The sequence below is a fragment of the Mustela nivalis genome (genome assembly GCF_964662115.1).
Source record: "Mustela nivalis genome assembly, chromosome: 10".
NCBI classification, from domain to species: Eukaryota; Metazoa; Chordata; class Mammalia; order Carnivora; family Mustelidae; genus Mustela; species Mustela nivalis.
In genome coordinates, this window is record NC_139029.1 from 45487884 (window position 1) to 45507974 (window position 20091).

Below are 20091 nucleotides of genomic sequence, written 5' to 3' on the forward strand. Positions count from 1 at the left end.
ACAATAGATTATCCTTACCAAATCCATTATTAAAAGTGCTTCTGAAGCCACTTTCACCTGAAATGGCTCCTGAAATATAAAAAAAAAAAAAAAAAAAAATGGGGGAGCATAAAAATAGAGATTTTATTCTTCCTCTGGAATGTCCACCCTTTCCTCCTTCACATGTCACACCAAGTTCTCATTCTCAACCAAGGCTCAGCACAGAACAGAGATTTTTAAAATATTATCATTCAAAATCCTAGCATGAAGAAATACTCTTTCATTTCCCATCTGTATCACTCTTTTGACCCTTAATGCACCTTGCCTTGTCCAATCTTTCATATGCATATATATCTTGCACACACAGAAAAATAAATACTTCATGTCTAACGGGGCATTATTTATGACTATTCACTGATGCATAATAGTACCTGCTTTTCTTCACTGAAAAAATTACAAGGTATCAGTTGGAAGGGATCAAATGAGCTACAAAAGAAAAAAAAAATCACAATCTCAATAACATAGACCAAGAATCACATTCATTTAAATTAGAAAATGTGCATCAATAATCTAAACCCCAATTATCAGAAAAACACTAAACTAGGAGAATTTCTTAAGGACAATTAATTCCATACAACCCTTTTGAAAGAAGAACTGGTTTTTTTTTTTTCAGACTCAATAAAAAAGATGGGAAATGACAAGACCTTTAAGAGAAAGTATTCTGTCGCCTTAATTTCTTTTAATACCCAAAGAAAAGAAATAGTAAAGTACCCACACCCTGACCTACTGAAAGCAGGTTTCAAAAAGTTTGAAGAAAATGTAACTAACTCCCTGACAAGACATGGGTAAGAAAGTTCAAGAAGGAAGTTTCTCAAAAACACTTGTAAGTACAGTATCAGCAGAGTAGGGACTCAACAAATCTTTGCTGAATGAATAAAGAACAAGCAGTTCTGCTAAAGAAATTAATGTATATAAAAAGCCCTATGATAAACCTTTTTTTAAAATGAAAGAGTTAAAAAAAAAAAGACAAAAAGAGGGGCACATATGGGTATAATACAAAAGCATGTGTAAATCTGAGAGAAATGTCAGAAAGGCTTTTACCAGTAAAGAACTGAGATTTGAGAAAGATATTAAGATCAATTAATAAGGTTTCTTTAGGCTATGTCCAGAGAAAGAAAGAAAAAAAAACACCCAAACAAGGAATATGTTCATGTTATTCGACTGGAAAAGAGCAGGACTATTTAGTTCCTATTTTACCAGAGACTGTTAGTGCCAGAAAAACAGACACTTCATATCCCAAGTGCCTAGAACAGTGCCTGATACATAGCAAGCATTCAGAAATACTTGTTGAATGAAGGGGAAAGATACTCAAATTAAACAAGTGCTTCATCAACATGAATAAAAAGAACAGGAAGACAGTGTATGCATCCCAGAGGACTAAAGAAGCATGATGTGAAACCCCACTATCTTGTTGGAGGAAATGTACAGAATGGAAAAATTTACTAGAGTGCTATGAAGAGGCAATTATTGCAATGGCTTGTTTTCATTTTATTTATTTTCTGAGAGAGAGAGCAAGAGAATGTGTGCATATCTGAGGGTAGAGGGGAGAATCCCAAGCCAGCTCCAAGCCTCGCACCAAGCCCAACGTTGGGGCTCCGACCTGGGGTTTGATCTCATGACCCTGAAATCACGACCTGCTACCAGGTGCCCCGGGCTTATTTTCAAAACACAAAAAAAGCAGAATTTATTTTTTAAAGATTTTATTTATTTGACAGAGAGAGAGCACAAGAAGGCAGAGTGGCAGGCAGAGGGAGAGGGAGAAGCAGGTTCTCTACTGAGAAGGGAGCCAGATGTGGGGCTTGATCCCAGGACCCTGGGATCATGACTTGAGATGAAGGCAGCCATTTAACTGACTGAGTCACCCAGGTGTCCCAAAAGCAGACTTTAGAAGCAGAGAAATTAGATGTATATATTGGGAAATTCTGGAAAAGATTATTAAACAGCTGATTTTGAGCCTTTAGCAAGTGCAGAGGTGACTACTAAGAATAATAATAATGGATCCAGGAAAATATAAGTCATGATAAGTAAATCTAAATTTCATTTTTTAAAAAAGATTTTATTTATTCATTTGACAGAGATCACAAGTAGGCAGAGAGGCAGGCAGAGAGAGAAAGAGGAAAGCAGGCTCCCTACTGAGCAGAGCGCCCCGATGTGGGGCTCAATCCCAGGACCCTGAGATCATGACCTGAGCCGAAGGCAGAGGCTTTACCCACTGAGTCACTCAGGTGCCCCTAAATTTCATTTTTGAAAGAACTGATTTGCTAGTAACTAGCAGACTCAGAGATTCAAATATATTTTATCTGAACATAAGCAAGATATCTGTTATGCTTTTTCTTTTGCGTAAGATGAAAAAACACAGGTTAACCATAGCAATGTGGAGCTGACTGAACAATGAATAATGTCTAAGGCTTATATTTATCTTAGTTAAACATTTTAATCAGTAGTCAATGACAGAAGAGATAAGCCTACTGAAATGTTTTTAATTCAAAGCTATGAAGGCTAAATGAGAAAAGTGGATGTGAATTCAGAAAGATCCTGACAAACTGGAACAAGGGCCTGGAAATGACAATAAATATGCCTCACATTTAAATTCAGAAAATCAAATGTCTGGATACTGGATGAGGAGTCCTAGCTTATGGATGCCTATCTTTTTTACTTAGTTTATCTCATTTAACTCACTCTCAAAACAACTGTAAGTTTTAATTTTTATTTTAGAGAAGTGATGTGTAATGTAATGGTTAGCAGTATGGATTCTTAAACTCAACTGACTGGATTTAAATCACAGCCTTACCACTAACAAGCACAGGCAAGTTTCTCAAGCTCTTTGTGCCTCAGGTTCCTCACCTATAAAATGGGAATGATATTAACTACTGCACTGAGTAGTTATGCGGATTAAATGAATTGATATACATAGAGTGCTTAAAACATAGCTAACTAACAGTGTTAGCTATTATAATCACTGCTTTGTAAGTGAGGACTGAAGGCTTAAGCTTTATGTAACTTACCTAGGGACATACCCCTGGTTAATCATCAGGGGCTCTTTCCACTGAAAATGACTTAGTGCCATTCCTAGATATCTTGTTTTAAAAGAGACACTGACAAAACTATAGTCTATTCAGTGGGGCATCTGCAGAAAGTAAGGGTCTAGAAAATCAAGACATTTAACTTACTTGGTGACCTTAACTGTTACAAGTTACAAATACCAGATTATTCAAAACAAGAAACCTTGCTAATAATCGGCACCAACCAAAGAAAAGTCATTCATGAGGTTATCTGTTTATAATGTCTAAGAAGATGAATGACTACCTGTCATAATTAAGGCCCCTTTACAACATATGTTGGATCCTATAGTCACTAAACCCAAACAAATTTAAAACTTTTGCTTAAGATCTTCTAAACTGATAATCAGGGAAATAAAAAATTTCAAAAATTTTAGTATTTTTTGAGTTAATATGAATATAACGTTGTTATATCAGATATTTTTCCGCATGCATTTCCTAATCATTGTGGTAAGTTAAAAAAAATTGTACTTATATAACACTATACCTTTTTGTTGGTCTTGGTACTTTTGAGGATTTAACAGGTTTACATTTTTCCTCTTTTTTTCTTGCCAATTCCTCAGCAGAGAGATGCTAAAACATAAAACACACGTTGATCAAAAAGTCCACCAGCCAATGAGAGGCAGAATTAAAACAAAAATCAAACAACTCTTTAAACCATATTTAGGTTTAGGCATGGTGAGACTAAGATCAACTACATTGACATAGATGTGTCTCACCTTTCTACTAGCAAACTGCAATGCTGGATCATATATAAAAAAATTGTTCCAGGGGCACCTGGGTGGCTCAGAGGGTTGAGCCTCTGCCTTCGGCTCAGGTCATGATCTCAGGGTCCTGGGATCGAGCCCCACATCGGGGTCTCTGCTCAGCAGGGAGCCTGCTTCCCACTCTCTCTTTACCTGCCTCTCTGCCTACTTGTGATCTCTGTCTGTTAAATAAATTAAAAAAAAAAAAAAAAAAATGTTCCAAAGTTTACAGCCACACCAAGCTTAAAACTTATTCCTTCTCTTGTTTTGCCTGTTTTAATTAATGGCACCAGTCACCCAGGTTAAAAAATCTCAGAACCACTTGAGTCCCTCCTCTTACTTACTCCCTATTTCTAGTCACCAAGTCCTACTGTGTTGAGTTCTCTTTCCCAACCAGAAGACACTGAAACATAATGATAAAAAGCACAGATTCTGGAGACAGAATGCCTGGCTCTGCTACTTACTGGGTGGCCCTGGACAAGTTACTGAAGCTTTCTGTGCTTTAGTTTCCTTACTTTTAACATGGAAACACATATAGTAGTAACAATAATACCATGGTATTACTGTGATGACTGATTTGATTAATGTTTATAAAATCCTGATAAAATTAAGTACAGAACACATCCCACTTCTACCACCACTCTTATACTCTAGCCCAAATGAACAATGCATCTTTTTTAGAACTTGGTATTTTCCCTGTCTATACCTTTGTTTATACTGCTCCCTTGGCCTGGAATGTCCTCATGTACTAATTTTCCTACTAATCCTTTATGTCACAGTTGAAATATCACATTTTCTGTGATACTCCCTATGACCACACCCTTTGGGGAAGACCTGATATTTCTTAAGACCAATCTTATGGAACTTATCAGACATCATCTTTCCTTAATCTAGAAATTAAGTTCCTTCTAGGCAGGAACCCTGCATTGACTAATGCCATGCCTGGACTGGCGCTTGGGTGTGAGGCTGGGGGCAGGGAATGGGGAAGAGAGAAAGAACATCTGGGGGAGGGGCGCGGGGGCACTTAAATCCAGGAAGAAAAAATAACATTTACTAACTGGTATATGCAAGGCTTATTAAGTGCTTGTGGGACAATATTTTAAATGATGTATCAGAACATCATTCTATAAACGTTTACTGAGGGGCGCCTCGGTGTCTCAGTGGGTTAAGCCTCTGCCTTCGGCTCAGGTCATGATCTCAGGGTCCTGGGATCGAGCCCCTGTCATGCTCACTGCTCAGCAGGGAGTCTGCTTCTCCCCCTCTCTCTGCCTGCCTCTCTGCCTACTCGTGATCTCTGCCTGTCAAATAAATAAATAAAATCTTTAAAAAAATAAAAATAAAAATAAAATAAATAAATAAATGTTTACTGAAATGAATTAGGCATACCAACTTACTGGAAAACCAGCAGATACTGTTGAACTAGAGACCAGAATGCAGAATGGATAATTAAAATACAGAAAATGAACCAAACTCCTAGTTAAGTGTACTGATGCCTTTATTTTGTTATTTCTTGGTGACCTTTGGACAATAAAATTAACACAGGGAGGATACACACACACACACAAACGAGTATAACACAGGTGGCATTAAGATATATAAATACTACTGCCAGAACAACTTTCACTGATAAGCTATTTGTAAAGGTCAAACTTACCTCAAAAGTTTGTCCTTCTAAGTCTTTTGCATCACACCAATTTCCCCATGGGTCTCGGACCCTACGTCTCCTTGTGCGCTGGGGTAAGCATTAAAATAAAGCAAAAGGTTAACAAGGTTAAGTTGGAGAAATTAGAGCACACTAATATATAACACCAAAATGGTATTTTTCTAAAAATCAGTTAATTTCTTCATTGAAATATAATCTCTGATCAGCAATGCCTGAATAAATTTTATTTTATTAATTTATGCTTAATAGCACTCTGTTCAAAAATAAGTCAGTAGTGATTTTCTGAATTTTACTTGGATTTCTTCTTGAATTTTCATTTCTCTTCACCTTTAGGAGCTAAAACGCTAGGACAAAAGGTATTTTTAAGACCAAAAGAACCACCAAGAAAATGACTTCCCTTTCAACCACTTGTGATAGAAAACTTGCAAGAACCCACAGCAAGAGTTAGAATATTGAAAACTAGGAGCAAAATAATTATTTCTCAGTCTTAGAAAAGGAAAGATTGCCTAGTGGATACAAAGAGAAAGAAGTACAAAGTTAGCTGACTGAATTACTAATACCCAGCTTTGTAAACCTCAATACTGAAGCCTTTAAAATGCACTGGCTCAGAACCCAGCATATGAAAAGCACCATTTCCAGCAACTACCATTTCCAGGATCTAAAAACATTCTTTCTTACTAGAGTAAATCTAGATAGAAATGGTTTACAGCCTAAACACCCTACAAAAAATACCCACTCTATTAGTGGCACTTTTCTTCATTTGCCTCACCTATTACCAATTTAACCTACTTCATTAGTAAAACCAGTAAGAATCCAATATGACTCTGCCTTTTAGAGGACTTGCAGGATCACCCATTTTAAAAATAAGATTCATGAATTGTGAGATACTGTAAAAATTCACTAACCTCAAGAATTAAGGAAAGGCTACAAGAGTTTGGATAGCTATTCTAAAAAGCTGAATCTTAGAAATAAAAAGTTTAAAAAAACTCTTATGCTGAAAAGAAATAAAAAATTTAAAAAAATAAATAAAAATAAAAAGCTGAATCTTAAAAGTAAGACTTAAATAAAGTAACTGAAAGAGAAAAATGAGCCTGACTGGATGGCAGTAGAAGACACTCTAGATACAGAAACCAGAACCAAGCAGTCTAAGAGCACGCAAGCAAAGCACAATGCTTTCGTGTCAAGTCTGCCAGTGAGCTGTGGGTATTTCTCATTTTTGCCCTTTCAAAAGCTAACGTGGGGGCGCCTGAGTGGCTCAGTGGGTTAAACCCTCTGCCTTCTGCACCGGTCATGATCCCAGGATCCTGGGATCGAGTCCTGCATCAGGCTCTCTGCTCAGCAGGGAGCCTGCTTCTTCCTCCTCTCTCTCTGCCTGCCTCTGCCTACTTGTGATCTTTGTCTGTCAAATAAATAAATAAAATCTTAAAAAAAAAGTGAATAAATAAAAAAAATAAAAAGCTAACATGGAACTGAATGGGAACCAGGAAAGTGAATGCCTAAGGTGAAATAAGAGAGAGAACACGTTCCTTTGTTAAATAGCAGGCGAGAAGGCAGCACACCTGACTAACAGGGCCAGGAGCAACCTGGAGAGATTTCTTAGCGAGGGGTGGCTGCTTACCACAGACTGCAGACGCTGTGCAAGCTGGTATGCTTCCACTGTATCTTTTCGGTCTCTGACTCGTACTTTGTCAACCGGTGGTGGCCTGTTGTATACAGCCTGTTCTACCGGAATTCAGGAGAAACAAAACAATCTATTATTTTCTGAAACTCATTTGTTAACTAGGAAGACACATCTACACTGACTGTAAGTTGTAAGCCAATGTCTAAGTTCTGTTATACCTGAGCTTCTATCTTTCTCTACAATCACTTGGAAGTTCTCAGTAAAAGTAAGGCTCTTAAGGAAATCCCAGTAAAACAGGGTATTCGTGAGATGGGTAACGGAATTTCTAACTAAATGAGCGCTAAGCCCACTTCGCTGAATTCAAATATCTAATACAGAAAACATGATTTTGCTTTTGTGGCTGAAGAAGCTGTGACACTAGTTTTCTTGACTAGCCAGTCTCATATACAGTGCTTGGGGTAACAAACACACTGAAATGAAGGACAGACCACAGGGCAGACTGTGAATTTTCTCTCCTACAAAATAAAATAATCTCTGAAAGGAAACTTTCTGGTTAGCTGTGTTCTCTTATACATACAATATAGAATATACTTTTCTGAAACTATGGGTTACAAAATTCTAATTAACTTATCACTTTGCAACTATGGTTATTATCGTTTTTAAAAATGTTTGTGTCACGTTAATTCAATAAAAGTGAAGAATACATTTAAAGTCATGCATATTCATTGACTTTAAATTTGAGAAAAACTAGGATGAAAGAAACTTTCTTCCATGAAAAATATTTTGACACTTTTATTACACTTAAGTGTAGAGGCTCATAAATTATTTCCTTTATTTAAACACTGCTAGACAGTATTTCTAGCATTAATACAGATTTTACAAATTAAATGGGCCATTACTAGATTTTTCTTAAAATGGCTTTACTTTTACGTGACAAAGAGCTGCATTGTTAAATTATTTCTACTACTTTGACTACTTTTCCTTTTCATACCACCACTTTCACAGCAAGTTATAGGAAAATACAGTTTGATCAACAGAAATCTGTTTTAAAGAAACAACTCAATGATACATTTACTTCATAATGTTGTAATATCCTCCTGAATTCTCTATCTATACTAAATCTGCTTGAATTTTAACAAAGAAGTTAATGGGTGCTCTAAGGATAAAAAAATGTTGTGTAAAAGATGTTGTTGGGTTTTTATTTTTACCACATCCAAAATTGATTGCTCCTATCAACTCGAGGTATGTATGAATCCGTCCAATACAATTAACATCCCCACAGTTCTTCAGGCCAGGACGTACTGAGGTCTTATTTAAGTATTTCGGTTTGCATATCTCCCTAATTAAGAGATGGAAGTACAGTTATTTTGGATAAATAAAAACATGAAAAAAAGATTTCTGGGGAAAACTTCTGATATTTGAAATATCTTAAAAATTTACCCCCTCTCAATCTGTAAATATGTAGTAAAAACAATGCTAATACATAATACCCAAGTGTACTTTTTCCTGAAATATCTTTAAATTATACAAAATCATATGAGTATAATGTAATTTTTATTAAGTATTATTTCTTTCCCATATGAAATGTAAGAGATTCCAGTTATCCCAAGATTTTAAAGTTAGAAGCTTTGTCAACAGATCCAAATTCAAACTTCAATGTTTGAATAAAAAGGGCACTCTGATAATAAATCTACAGTATTTACTATTAGGCTTTTCTTATTTTTAATATATTACTTAGCTTCATCTACTTTTACTTTGCTGGACAGTATATTTTAATTATAAGCTAACTTACAAATGCTTAAAAGTTTTATATTGGTTTTTAAACATTACACCAATAAATATCAAGAGCTTACTCTCCCTGGAAAACAGAAAGAGATATGGGTATTTCAAAGGAATCAAGAAATGCCCAAAGACTATGAAAAAATTAAAAAGTTTACATAATAAAATGAATATTTACTGAATATACTTACTATACCATAGTAGATACAGGTTAAGAGTAATGGAGTACTAATAATAGCAAAAATGCTTATGCCAGTACTAATAGTTCTCAACCTTAATTCTCATAACTCTACAAAGTAGCATTTATTATTCTTATTCTTATTTTAGAGAGCAGAAAACTAAAAATTAGGGGGATTAAAGTACTTGCTTATGGAGGTTAAAGTGGAGATTTATATACAGACATCATAAACCAAGTATTCAGATATATCATATAACAGGTATTTCTTATTTAATCTTTATTTTATTCTACAAATATTTACTTTGCATCCTACACACCAGGCACTGTTTTAGGCACTAAGGATCCAGAGATGAATATAAAGTTCCTGAACTTACATGCTAACAGAATATATACAATGAATAATATCTATTATATATGTATATATATATATAAATACATACATATATAGAAATAAATATATATATAAAATACATAATGACAGGCAGCAACAAGTTCTAGGAAGAAAAAGTAAGAAGGATAAGGGATAGAATGAGAAAACTAGGTGCAGACTATTTTAGATAGGGTATTTAAAGAAGGCCTATGCAGAAACCAAATTTAAAATCATGAGTTCAGGGCACCTGGGTGGCTCAGTGGGTTAAAGCCTCTGCCTTCAGCTCTGGTCATGATCCCAGGGTCCTGGGATCGAGCCCCAGATCGGGCTCTCTGCTTGGTAGGGAGCTTGCTTCCCACCCCCACCCCTCTCTGCCTACTTGTGATCTCTGCCTGTCAAATAAACAAATAAAATCTTAAAAAATTTCTTTTTCTCCTAACAAAAATTACTATTAAAAAAATAAATAAAACCATTATTTCTACAGACATTCAGGGAAGGCAAAAAGTAACTTGTGATGTAGAGGGTATTGGAAATTCCACTGAGGGGCACCTGGTGGCTCAATGAGTTATGCACCTGACTCTTGGTTTTGGCTCAAGTCACCAAAATCTAAGGGTTGTGAGACAGTCTCACAGTGGCCGGTGCTCAGCAGGCTGTCAGCCTGGGATTCTCTCCCTCTGCCTCTGCCCCTTCCCCCACTTGCATGGACTCTCAAAAAAAAATGAATATAACCATGGTCGGGGGGGGGGGAGTGGAATTCCACTAAAAAGTTTGAGATACCAGTGTGTTTTTACTTCACTTCAATCAAAGGAAACCAACTGCACAAATGAAGCCAAGAGAGCAGGAATAAGCAGTGTAACCAGCTTCCAAAAATCTATAGGAAATCTAAAAACTGTCTTGACTTAAAGATTGCCCAAATCAAGTCTTTAAAAAGAGCTCAGCACTAGCAACATGATGCTAAACAAATGGAAGGCTCCTAGGGGCACCTGGGTGGTTCAGTAGATTAAGCGCCTGCCTTAAACTCATGTTATAATCCCAAGGTACTGGGGGATTAAGCCCCTCATAGGGCCCACTACTCATCAGGGAGTCTTGTTTTTCCCCTCACCTGTGCACCTGCTAATAAATAAATGAAATCATTAAAAAAAAGGGGGAAGGCCTCTAAAGATACTTATTCATGATTCATTTGCACCATCTTTCTCCCTCAACAAATAGAGTGCCTCTGGATTTGCTTAGAACAAGTATTGTCCTAAGAATTAGGAGTGTAACAATGAAAAAAACAGACAAAACTCTGCCCATGTTTTGGGCAGAAGCCTGTATTATCATGGGGAAGGAGGAGGGAGGAAGAGGAGATAATACACAAATAAAAATATAATATCCAGTAGTAATAAGTTCTATGAAGCAAGAGAGAGGGAGGCAGAAGAGCTGGGAACTATTTTAGATAGGGTGGTCATGAAGTCCTCTAGGTCTTTTGGAGCAGACCTGAAGGATTTGACGAAGCACAGTTCATTAAGACCTGGGGGGAAGAGTAGGGGGAGCATCCAAGGCAGAAAGAAAAGTCCGGGGAAAGGATCTGAGATGAAGTGTGAAAATAAGGAGTAAGACTGCAAGACCCTGAAAGACCCCCTAAATGTGACCTGGAACAAGTTCCTTTTTCTCTCTGAACCTCATTTTTCTCATCTGTAAAATAAGGACAAGGTTGCCAAGAAGACTGGGGATGATTTAAATACCTTTAAATGCATTCGGTAGGCATTTATAATGGTATTGGTTACTATCTTGGTAAAACATACCCCTAAACAGGAAGTGAGTTGTGTTTTTATGGAAAGGAATTTTTAGCTACAAACAAATCTAGCAGGTCTGTTTTATTTCAAAACTTTACTCTTTTTAAATTTTTTTTTAACACCACCTCTAGTTCCCTCTTCTATTTCCGAAGAGAATAGTTTTGAGTTCCTGTTCCAAAACATTTCTTTCTGCTTTAACACTGTTTGCTAAATCACTATATTGAAATAACATTTAAGTGGTTTTATGAACTAAGGCAAATGTCGTTAGGAAACTACTGCCATATAATTTATATCATCTATATAATTTATTCTGCCTCATTGAGGCAAAATTCAAATAAATGAATTTATTCAAATTCAAATAAATGAAATTGATGAAAGCACCATTAAGTCACTCATTGATGATTCATTCAGATAAAGAGTTTTTGAGGTATTATTTTTAAGTCCTTCAATTTTGGCCATTCATCCTCTTATTTCCAAAAAAAAATTAGATACCCATTGAGATCTAATTTGATTGGTCCTCTTCAATAGTGTGAATCAATCAGGCAATGTGAAATAATGGGGAAACTGATGGCCAGGGTTGAGACCTGCACATAGGTCCTTCTGTCCGTAGCTGGTTGTATAATAAAAGGCAGAACCCCAAACCTCTCCTGACCGCAGAATCTATCAAACACTTTAGAAAACACCACCTGCCTATTTTTAGGCCAGTTGTGAGGAATCAAAACATAGAAAAGCTTTCTGTAAACTGTAAAGCACTGTGCAACTATCAGTTGTTCCTTATCATTCTTCTTTCATTTGATACCACCCTAACCCAGAAATTTTACTTTTAGTCACCTCAACCATCAGTCAAGAACAAGAGCAAAAATACTTCATTTAGAATAGAGCTATCTTTGAAAACCAAATTAATATTGTACAGCAATAAAGGTTACCGATGTAGTAAGCCTGGTTATTTGTTTTCCTTTGGCAACCTTCCTAACTTATAGCATAACTTCTCTGTAAAGATGGCCCTACATAATTCAGTAACTCCTGAAGCAAAAATAGTAATTATGAATGTTTGATAAAGTCTTAAGCTGGTAGGAAAAATTCAAATTATTTGCAGAACACTTGGGCTAATAAGGTGGGAAGTTTTTTGGTTTGTGCCCCATCCAATGCTAAATAATTCAAATTCTGACAATTTAGAAGATAAACTTCATATATTAGAGAATTCCTGGATCCTGATGAAGCTGGATGAAGAGATTATTAACATATTACGTTAGAAGATCAAAGCTGAAAGCATTTATAGCAATTTAGAATGGTTTCTGTAATCTAGCCACACTTGATGACAGAAATATCCTCTGTCACCAAAATTTTTTTTTTACTTACAAGTACATGATAAACTAGGAAAGACATTCTCCCCCTTTTCCAGTGCAGTAATGTTTTTATAACTTCCTAATACTGTCCTAAAACTGTTTGTTATGTTTTTAAATGTTTTATTTATTTATTTGAGAGGGAGAATGAAAGAGCATGAGTGGAGAACGTCAGAGGGAGAAGCAGACTTCCCATGGAGCTGGGAGCCCAATGCGGAACTTGATCCCAAGACTCCATGATCATGACCTGAGCCAAAGGCAGTTGCTCAACCAACTGAGTCACCCAGGCGCCCAAGAAACTGCTTCTTAAAGCAAATTATCTCTTTTTTCCAGGACCAAATATTCTTAATGAAAGACAGATGGATTGAGATAGCTAGAGACAACAATATTTACCAAAGCTTTCAAAGAAAATTTCACTATGAGAAATTTTAAGTTTTGCCTATTAAAATACATTCATATGTTTAAGCTCTCCACATCACTACTGATGTAAAATACTAAATTCTGCATAGGCCTAATTAAAATACTCTAGAGCATCATACATTTTACAACAGTATCTAAACTATAAGTCTTCCTTACCACTGATCCAAAATGTAATTTCTAATTTTCAAATAGCGTTCTGGTGTTTTAGCTTGCCGCCCCTCAAAAAACTCAGGAATTGCTTGTTTTTCTTCTTCTTGAATGGTATTTCTATCTATTTCTACTTCTTGTTCTGGTGGCTTAAGCTCTTCTTCCTCATGGCTCTCCTCTTCCATTTGACAGGAAGAATAAAAAAGCATTTCATTATCACACAAGTCTTTCTGAATTTCACAAGGCTCTGGAGAAGGCAATGGCCTGGCATCATCTATTATTCCATTTCCATCATGTTTTTCAGAGATTTTCATCAGTTTATTACATTTCTGATCATTTAATTCAACTGATTTTTTGTCACTAATGCTCTGTTTTTCAGTCCAAAATTTACTTCCTGAACTTGGAAGTGCTTCCATCTCGCCTTGCTTTATATTCTGAAAATATTCCTTGGAAGATTCCGATACCTGATTGTAAGCAATAAATTCCCCTTGACTGGTTTCATGACTTTTACTATTAGAAATGTTTAATAAGACATCATTGCTAGGATTCTTTTGAGGATCTTGAGAAGTCAACTCATCTGCTTCATCTGTGATGTCTACTTCTTCATCATCAGATAACTTTTCAATTTTTATAGCATTCAAGTTGGGATCAGCACGTCCCCTTAAACTTGATGGTATCCATGCCTTTGTGCCTTCATCTTCATTTTTAGTCTGAAGATCACTGCCGCTCTTCTGATTAGGTATTTCCCTCTCTGGACCATCTAATTTTACCTTATTAAAAATCAAGATAAAAATCCCCATATTAACATTTAAAAATTTATCAACTGGCACATATATAATAAATACAGTATTATTAAACTGACACGTCAATGGTATATTATACCTTTATTGTGCTTTTAAGGGTTTACAACTGCATTTTAAATGTAAAATATCATCATTTCAAATTTCTATCATTATATTTGACTCATTTGTGGCCAGCTGATTTTATTTATCAAATAATCATGACCTATGACCTTGTACAACTATTACCTGTTTTTCAATATTAAATTTAAAACAGGACTCTGTCTCAAATCAACCACAGAATGAACCAACAACTGTTATACTAAGGTATTCTTTAAGATATTAAAATATTTTCAACAGCTAATACCTTAGAATGTCAGATACCTCAGCTGAGGATTGTTTATAATGCTGAACAGCCCATTACTTAAAGGAATCTATGTCACATATCTTTATTTAGTAAATTAAATTCATCTTTCATTTAAATACAGATATAATAGAAACAAACTATTTTTCAAAGGTTCATTTAATGTAGCTCCAATGTTATACAGCTTATAATTTAAGGCATGAAATTATCTTCCATATGGACTATTGCAGACATAAATATCTAGTCGATGGAGAAAAAAATGACTATCAATGAATATAAATGATTTGAAAAAAATCTTCCCACACAGTCTTCAAAAAATTTTGTACATGACTGGCATACCCAAGGGATTTCAGCCCCTAAAAAGAGCTTACTTACAGATCCTGTATCACAACAGAATCCTAGTATCTAGTATTTGAGATTAATTGGCTTATTATGTAAAGAAGAATAAAAGGGTAGCAGGAGAGAAAAGGAAATTTGGACATATGGCCTGGAATAGCCTTTAACAACCCTGTTATTTACTTCAAGCCTCCTGTTTTAACCTTAAAAATTCAGATATGATTTCATATTATATTTTTTATGAATGTCTCTTTTAACATCACAATATATCCTTTCGTCCCAAGTCTTTGAGTAAAACTGACATTCTAAGATGTTCTGCATGTTCTAGTCTGAGAAGCATGGGGACTGGAATAACCGAGTTAAACTTTATTCTCTTCCAGAATACCTTTACCTTGCCAAGCTGCCTTGAATATGCATTGCTTGGTTAAAAAAGGAGCAGATGACTGATATATAATGAATCCATTCCACTCTTTACTTCCCATGCTTAAATGACATTAAGTTATATAAATCTTGTATACAGGATAAAATCCATTATTTGCATTAAAAGAAAACAGCAAATTTCACTTAAGACCTTGTCAAATTCTATATAAGTATTTCCCAGAACTCAAGCAGAGAAGACATTAAAATTTTCTAAATATCAAACTACATGACTGAACATAGCACAGATTACTTAAAAGATTAAAGAACTACACCAAAACTATGCTTTTCTGAACACTTCAATTTACTGAAGTTTTCATATAATTCTTCAAAAAAAATTATAAGTTGCATTGTTATTAAACAGATTTTAGTTTCATGTTAGCATTTATGGTCCCTAAGCTCTAATCATTCCTAAAAGCTACAAGGCAAATCTTCAGACAGAGGTTCTGAGGCTCCTACGATGTCCCGGGTGCCTGCAGGAGGAGGCCCAGCAGAGAAATAGGCTGAAGTCACAGACCGTGGAGTCCTGAGAATATAGTAGAAGCTGTCGCCATGAGGATGGAGTAGGAACAAAACATTCAGAGCAGGAGCAAGGTCAAGCTTTTGGAACATCCAGTGTCAATTTTGCTAGGAGCTCTTAAACCTCCAAGTAAAATCCAGAAACTTTCCCAGCCTCTCTTGCAGCCAGGACAGAGGTAAGCTCTGTGCCCAATATGGGGCTTGAACTCACAACCTCAGAGATCAGGAGTAGCATGCTCTGCCAAATGAGCAGCCGGGCACCTCTAACAGCTTGTATTTTCAAACACCATTCTAGAGCTTGTGGGCTGGTTCTTCTGGACTGGGTGTTGTACTCATATATTGAAAAGACTGGTTTTTAAATCAAACTCTTCTCAGAACTTACAAGTAGGCATCTTGCCAATAAAACAGCAACAAAAACAAAAAAAAGCTACAATGCATATCTTTAAAAAGAAAAGGTATTTTTCAGGAGCACTTAATACTCAAAGCACTTAAGATACACTTTGAGATTTCTGAACATAAACATGTGTTGAGTACTTTATGAATATAAAATACTTTCACTACAAAAACTTAGAATATTGACATTAATGCCCAAATTAAAGCACTACTTATGCTTCCTAATTTCATTCATTGCAAATACTATTACTAAGTTGGATATTTATATCCTGCTTACCTTATTTTTAAAATACTGCCTGGCATAACTCTTAACTTGTAAAACAGTGCGACTTCCAATTAGCTTTGCAATTTTGGTCCACCTTCGGCCAAATTTAGCCTATGTTATCAAAATGGAAAAGAAATTGATTTTGATTAACTTACTTGTTAATATTCCAAGCAACTGCACATTTAAAAAAAAAAACTTAAAAGAACAACCCATCTTTATTTATTTTCTAAAGCACACAACAAGCCTGATACATAAGCTAAGACTCTTGAAAGTAAAGCCCACACTCTTGGAATCTAGACTTCTGAAAACTGACCAAAATGATTTAGAAATTAGTTTTCTTTTTACAGCTATCTAAATGAAGATTCTCCACTTTTATGTATTCCTAACAGTATGTATTCATATTGAACATTACAATGTTCCAAATCTAAAAAAACAAGTGCCTGAAAAAGAGGCAGGTTACATTTTCCATTTATAGAATCAACTGATTATGTTCTGGAACTAATTTCAAAATATCTTTTTTTACCCACATTCCATCTGGCACAATATCTATTACCTGTCCCATAGCAGATACCTTCACTCTACCCAGGTATCACAGAAAACGGACTTCGAAAAACGAATGAATCACAAATGAAGTGACCTGTAGCCAGCACCTCCCTACACCCCAGTACTGTTAAAGGCTTATGCCCGCTAATGATAAAGTTGTGCTGGGGAAAAAACTGAGACGCTGAGAGAGCTCTGCTGTTTTCTGAAGTACAGAAAGGAATGAAATACAATTTTAAAGCTAAAAGGAATTTTTAGGTATCAAGTCTATTATTTGATACATAAATCTTCACAGTTATCTCCACAACTCAGGGAAGCTGATCCCAGGGCCAGATTTATATAACATTTATAGGTCATGACTTATGGTGGCAAATCATCTTTAAAACCTGACCCAATGATAAGTTAATTATATATTTATTTCTGATATTCATGAGAAAATATGACATGTGAACAATTTCTTAAAACTGAAAGTATTTCTAGGAAAATTCTTAGTAAATATAAATTAAGATTGTTATTAACTAACACTAGCTAAGATCAAATTACTGAACAATTAGTTAAATTTTGTGGGATGAAAGCAAATGAGTAACTTCATAGGATGGAGCACTTTTGGACAGATCAAAGATCTGGACAGAGTATAGCCAGTTGGGATTGTAGGGGCTTGAGCATTATGAAAATTGGAGAGGGTATGTGAACAAGAGGAACAAAGAAAACACCAATTTCAAAATAGAGCAGAGACAATTCTATACTCAAAAGGGAGGAAAAATTTTCCTTTCAGTACCACATAATTCCCTTCTCTAAAGCCTGAGAAAATTCAGTGTATAAGCAAACTATATCAACGGGTTAAAAAGGCTGTGAATACAACCAACAGTTCCGTGTAGTTTTGTGGGAAAACATTCTAGGTTTAAAATATCTGTTTATGTATATAGACAGATACCTACATATGTATATAAATAAATACATATTGGCATATATAGGGACAAATATCTCTGGAAGGACATGCAGAGAACAGGTAACAATGGTTACCTAAGGTGAAGAGAACTGAAGGTACACACAGGAGTGATAGGGAGACTTAACACCTATAACTTTATATACCCTTTGAAGTTTGACTCATGCAGACATAGCCCCTATCATCACCACCTAAAAACACACAAGCCATTTTTGTGTATGTGTATACAAACACATACACACATATATATAGCCTTTGGTGAGGGGCAAAACACCAAAGTAGTTAGCAATCTTAAATAAGTGACTGGTTAATTAAAGTTAGGTATAAAAATGATAATCATGCAACAGAACGAAATACCAATATTAAAAACATCAACAGTATAGGAGAAAACCTCAGGAGGAGATAAAACCTTCAAGATAGTTTATTTATATAAAGACATCACAGAACATACAGAAGTCATGGCGATGTCTATAAAAATACAAACATATTTTATTTCCCATCATCTGTAGAAATGTTAATAATGACATTTCAATTTATATTCATAAAACCCACATAAATATTATACTAATATCCTATATATAATATATAAATCTATGTAATTTCAAAATTAGTTAAATATATGTACCTTAAAGGAAAAGATATAACCTACTCCTAATAATTAGAAAAAAAATTTTTTGAATATTTACTTAAAAGTTTCTTTCTATTCATAGGGAGAATCTTCGGAATTACAAATGGGCACACATTTTTTTCTATTATGTAATTTGTGGATATTTAAATAGATTTCAGAACATTCATGCAAAAGATATGTTTCTGGTCTTCCAACTGTATACACTAAAAGAATATTCAGACTGTGTGCATAATGCCAAGTATCTGAATAAATAAGAACTCAGCTGATTATGCAGACAGTTCCAAATATCAAGGGTTTTTTGTTATTATTGTTTGAGTTTTTTTTTTCCCCAAGAGAAGACATCAGATAAGTAATTTTATCCTTTAATCCAGGTAGTCAATGTATACAGAGCTCAGTATCTTGGGTTTTATTATTACCAAAAAAAAGGAGAGGGGATGAAAATTATCTTAAAATATTGATCTTAGTATATTTTAATATTTTAGTGACTTAGCTGTAAGTTAAAAGGAAGTCTCCTGTACTACAAACATCATCACTACAGAAAAATTAAAGATGTGATCACTGAAAGAAATTTCTGGTCTCCCCAAATTAACCTTATAATTCTATCAATACTGGCTTCTAGAATTATTTTACTATAAATTAAAAATTGCTCTATTTACCAGCCCTTGTTCAAACAGCTCTTTTTCTTCTATCGTCCACTTTACTGAGTAACTGGCTGGTTTTGTAGGAGAGTGTGCCCTGAGGGGAAAAAAAGGAATTGCAAAAAAAAAGTCTGAAATGGAACATTCCATATTTATGCAGCTAAAGGTTATAGATAGCCAAAGGCTAAATTCAATACTGTGTGAGTCTAAGAGTTAAAAAAGAAGAGAAGAAAAGGCTGCAGCCTCTACCTGGGGGACAGATTTACCCTGTCTTGTATACTTATCTAGCTCAGGATGATAGGAGCCCCAAGAGACATAATCCTTGGGTCTGAGTGAAGATAACACTAAAAGACATCAAAGGAAGTCAATGTGGTAACAAACACATACGCTTCCTTAGACTGGACACAAAGCAGCAGGTATTAGTACATTTCCAAATCCTGAAAGGCATGTAAGTGTTTAAGTTGGCTCCAGAAATATTATCTCTTGATTCTTCCATATAAATCTATATAAATACCAAGCCAAAAAAAAAAAAGAAACTATGGCATTGTTTATTACTTTTGAAATGCAGTCCTTAAGAAATTAAATGGTGATGAAACTCATTAATTTAATTCAAGCAATCCATTCATCTTGTCATTAACTTCTTTGTTGTTGTCTAACAAAATGCAAAAGCCAAAGTGTGCTCACTGCTCAAACCCTTGGCAGTGCTAAATCTGTAAGTCTACCCTTTGAGGAATCATAAACATGAAAGTTTATAAACACTAAATAACATCAAATTTTCTTCTATTATAGGGAAAGGATATTTGTAAAACAGTTAATACTTAATTTCTCTAGATAATTTTTGAAAGCCATAAATTTAAATTAAATTTTTGTTCAACATGAAAACTAACTGACAAGGTAATAGAAATCAAGTCAAATCCTATTAAATTAGATAGCAGCTTTAAAAAACTTCCCCACAAATCCCTAGGAAACTACCTTTTCCATAATCTAATGGAATAGCTTATATAGGCCCATAAAAGAAATTCTGACATATAAATAATGTCATAAAATTATCTTGTGGCATTCTAACAACTGTATACGAAATTTTGATTTTATATTTTTGTACAACCCAAGGTCAAGAGTTTTTCCA

At 35.0% G+C, this 20091-nt stretch overlaps 1 protein-coding gene across 4 annotated transcripts in view; it reads right to left on the minus strand.

The window, feature by feature from the left end:
• The window catches only part of MYSM1 (Myb like, SWIRM and MPN domains 1), a 40805-nt gene that overhangs the window by 12115 nt on the left and 8599 nt on the right, over positions 1-20091 (minus strand). For all 4 annotated transcript variants that reach the window (XM_082688128.1, XM_082688127.1, XM_082688129.1 and 1 more), the window contains exons 6-14: positions 18984-19062; positions 16226-16324; positions 13150-13910; positions 8337-8467; positions 7126-7229; positions 5499-5576; positions 3586-3671; positions 411-465; positions 19-69 (exon numbers count right to left, since the gene is read on the minus strand). In XM_082688128.1, coding sequence (XP_082544254.1) covers positions 19-69; positions 411-465; positions 3586-3671; positions 5499-5576; positions 7126-7229; positions 8337-8467; positions 13150-13910; positions 16226-16324; positions 18984-19062 — 1444 coding nt within the window. The remainder of the gene's footprint in view (positions 1-18; positions 70-410; positions 466-3585; positions 3672-5498; positions 5577-7125; positions 7230-8336; positions 8468-13149; positions 13911-16225; positions 16325-18983; positions 19063-20091) is intronic.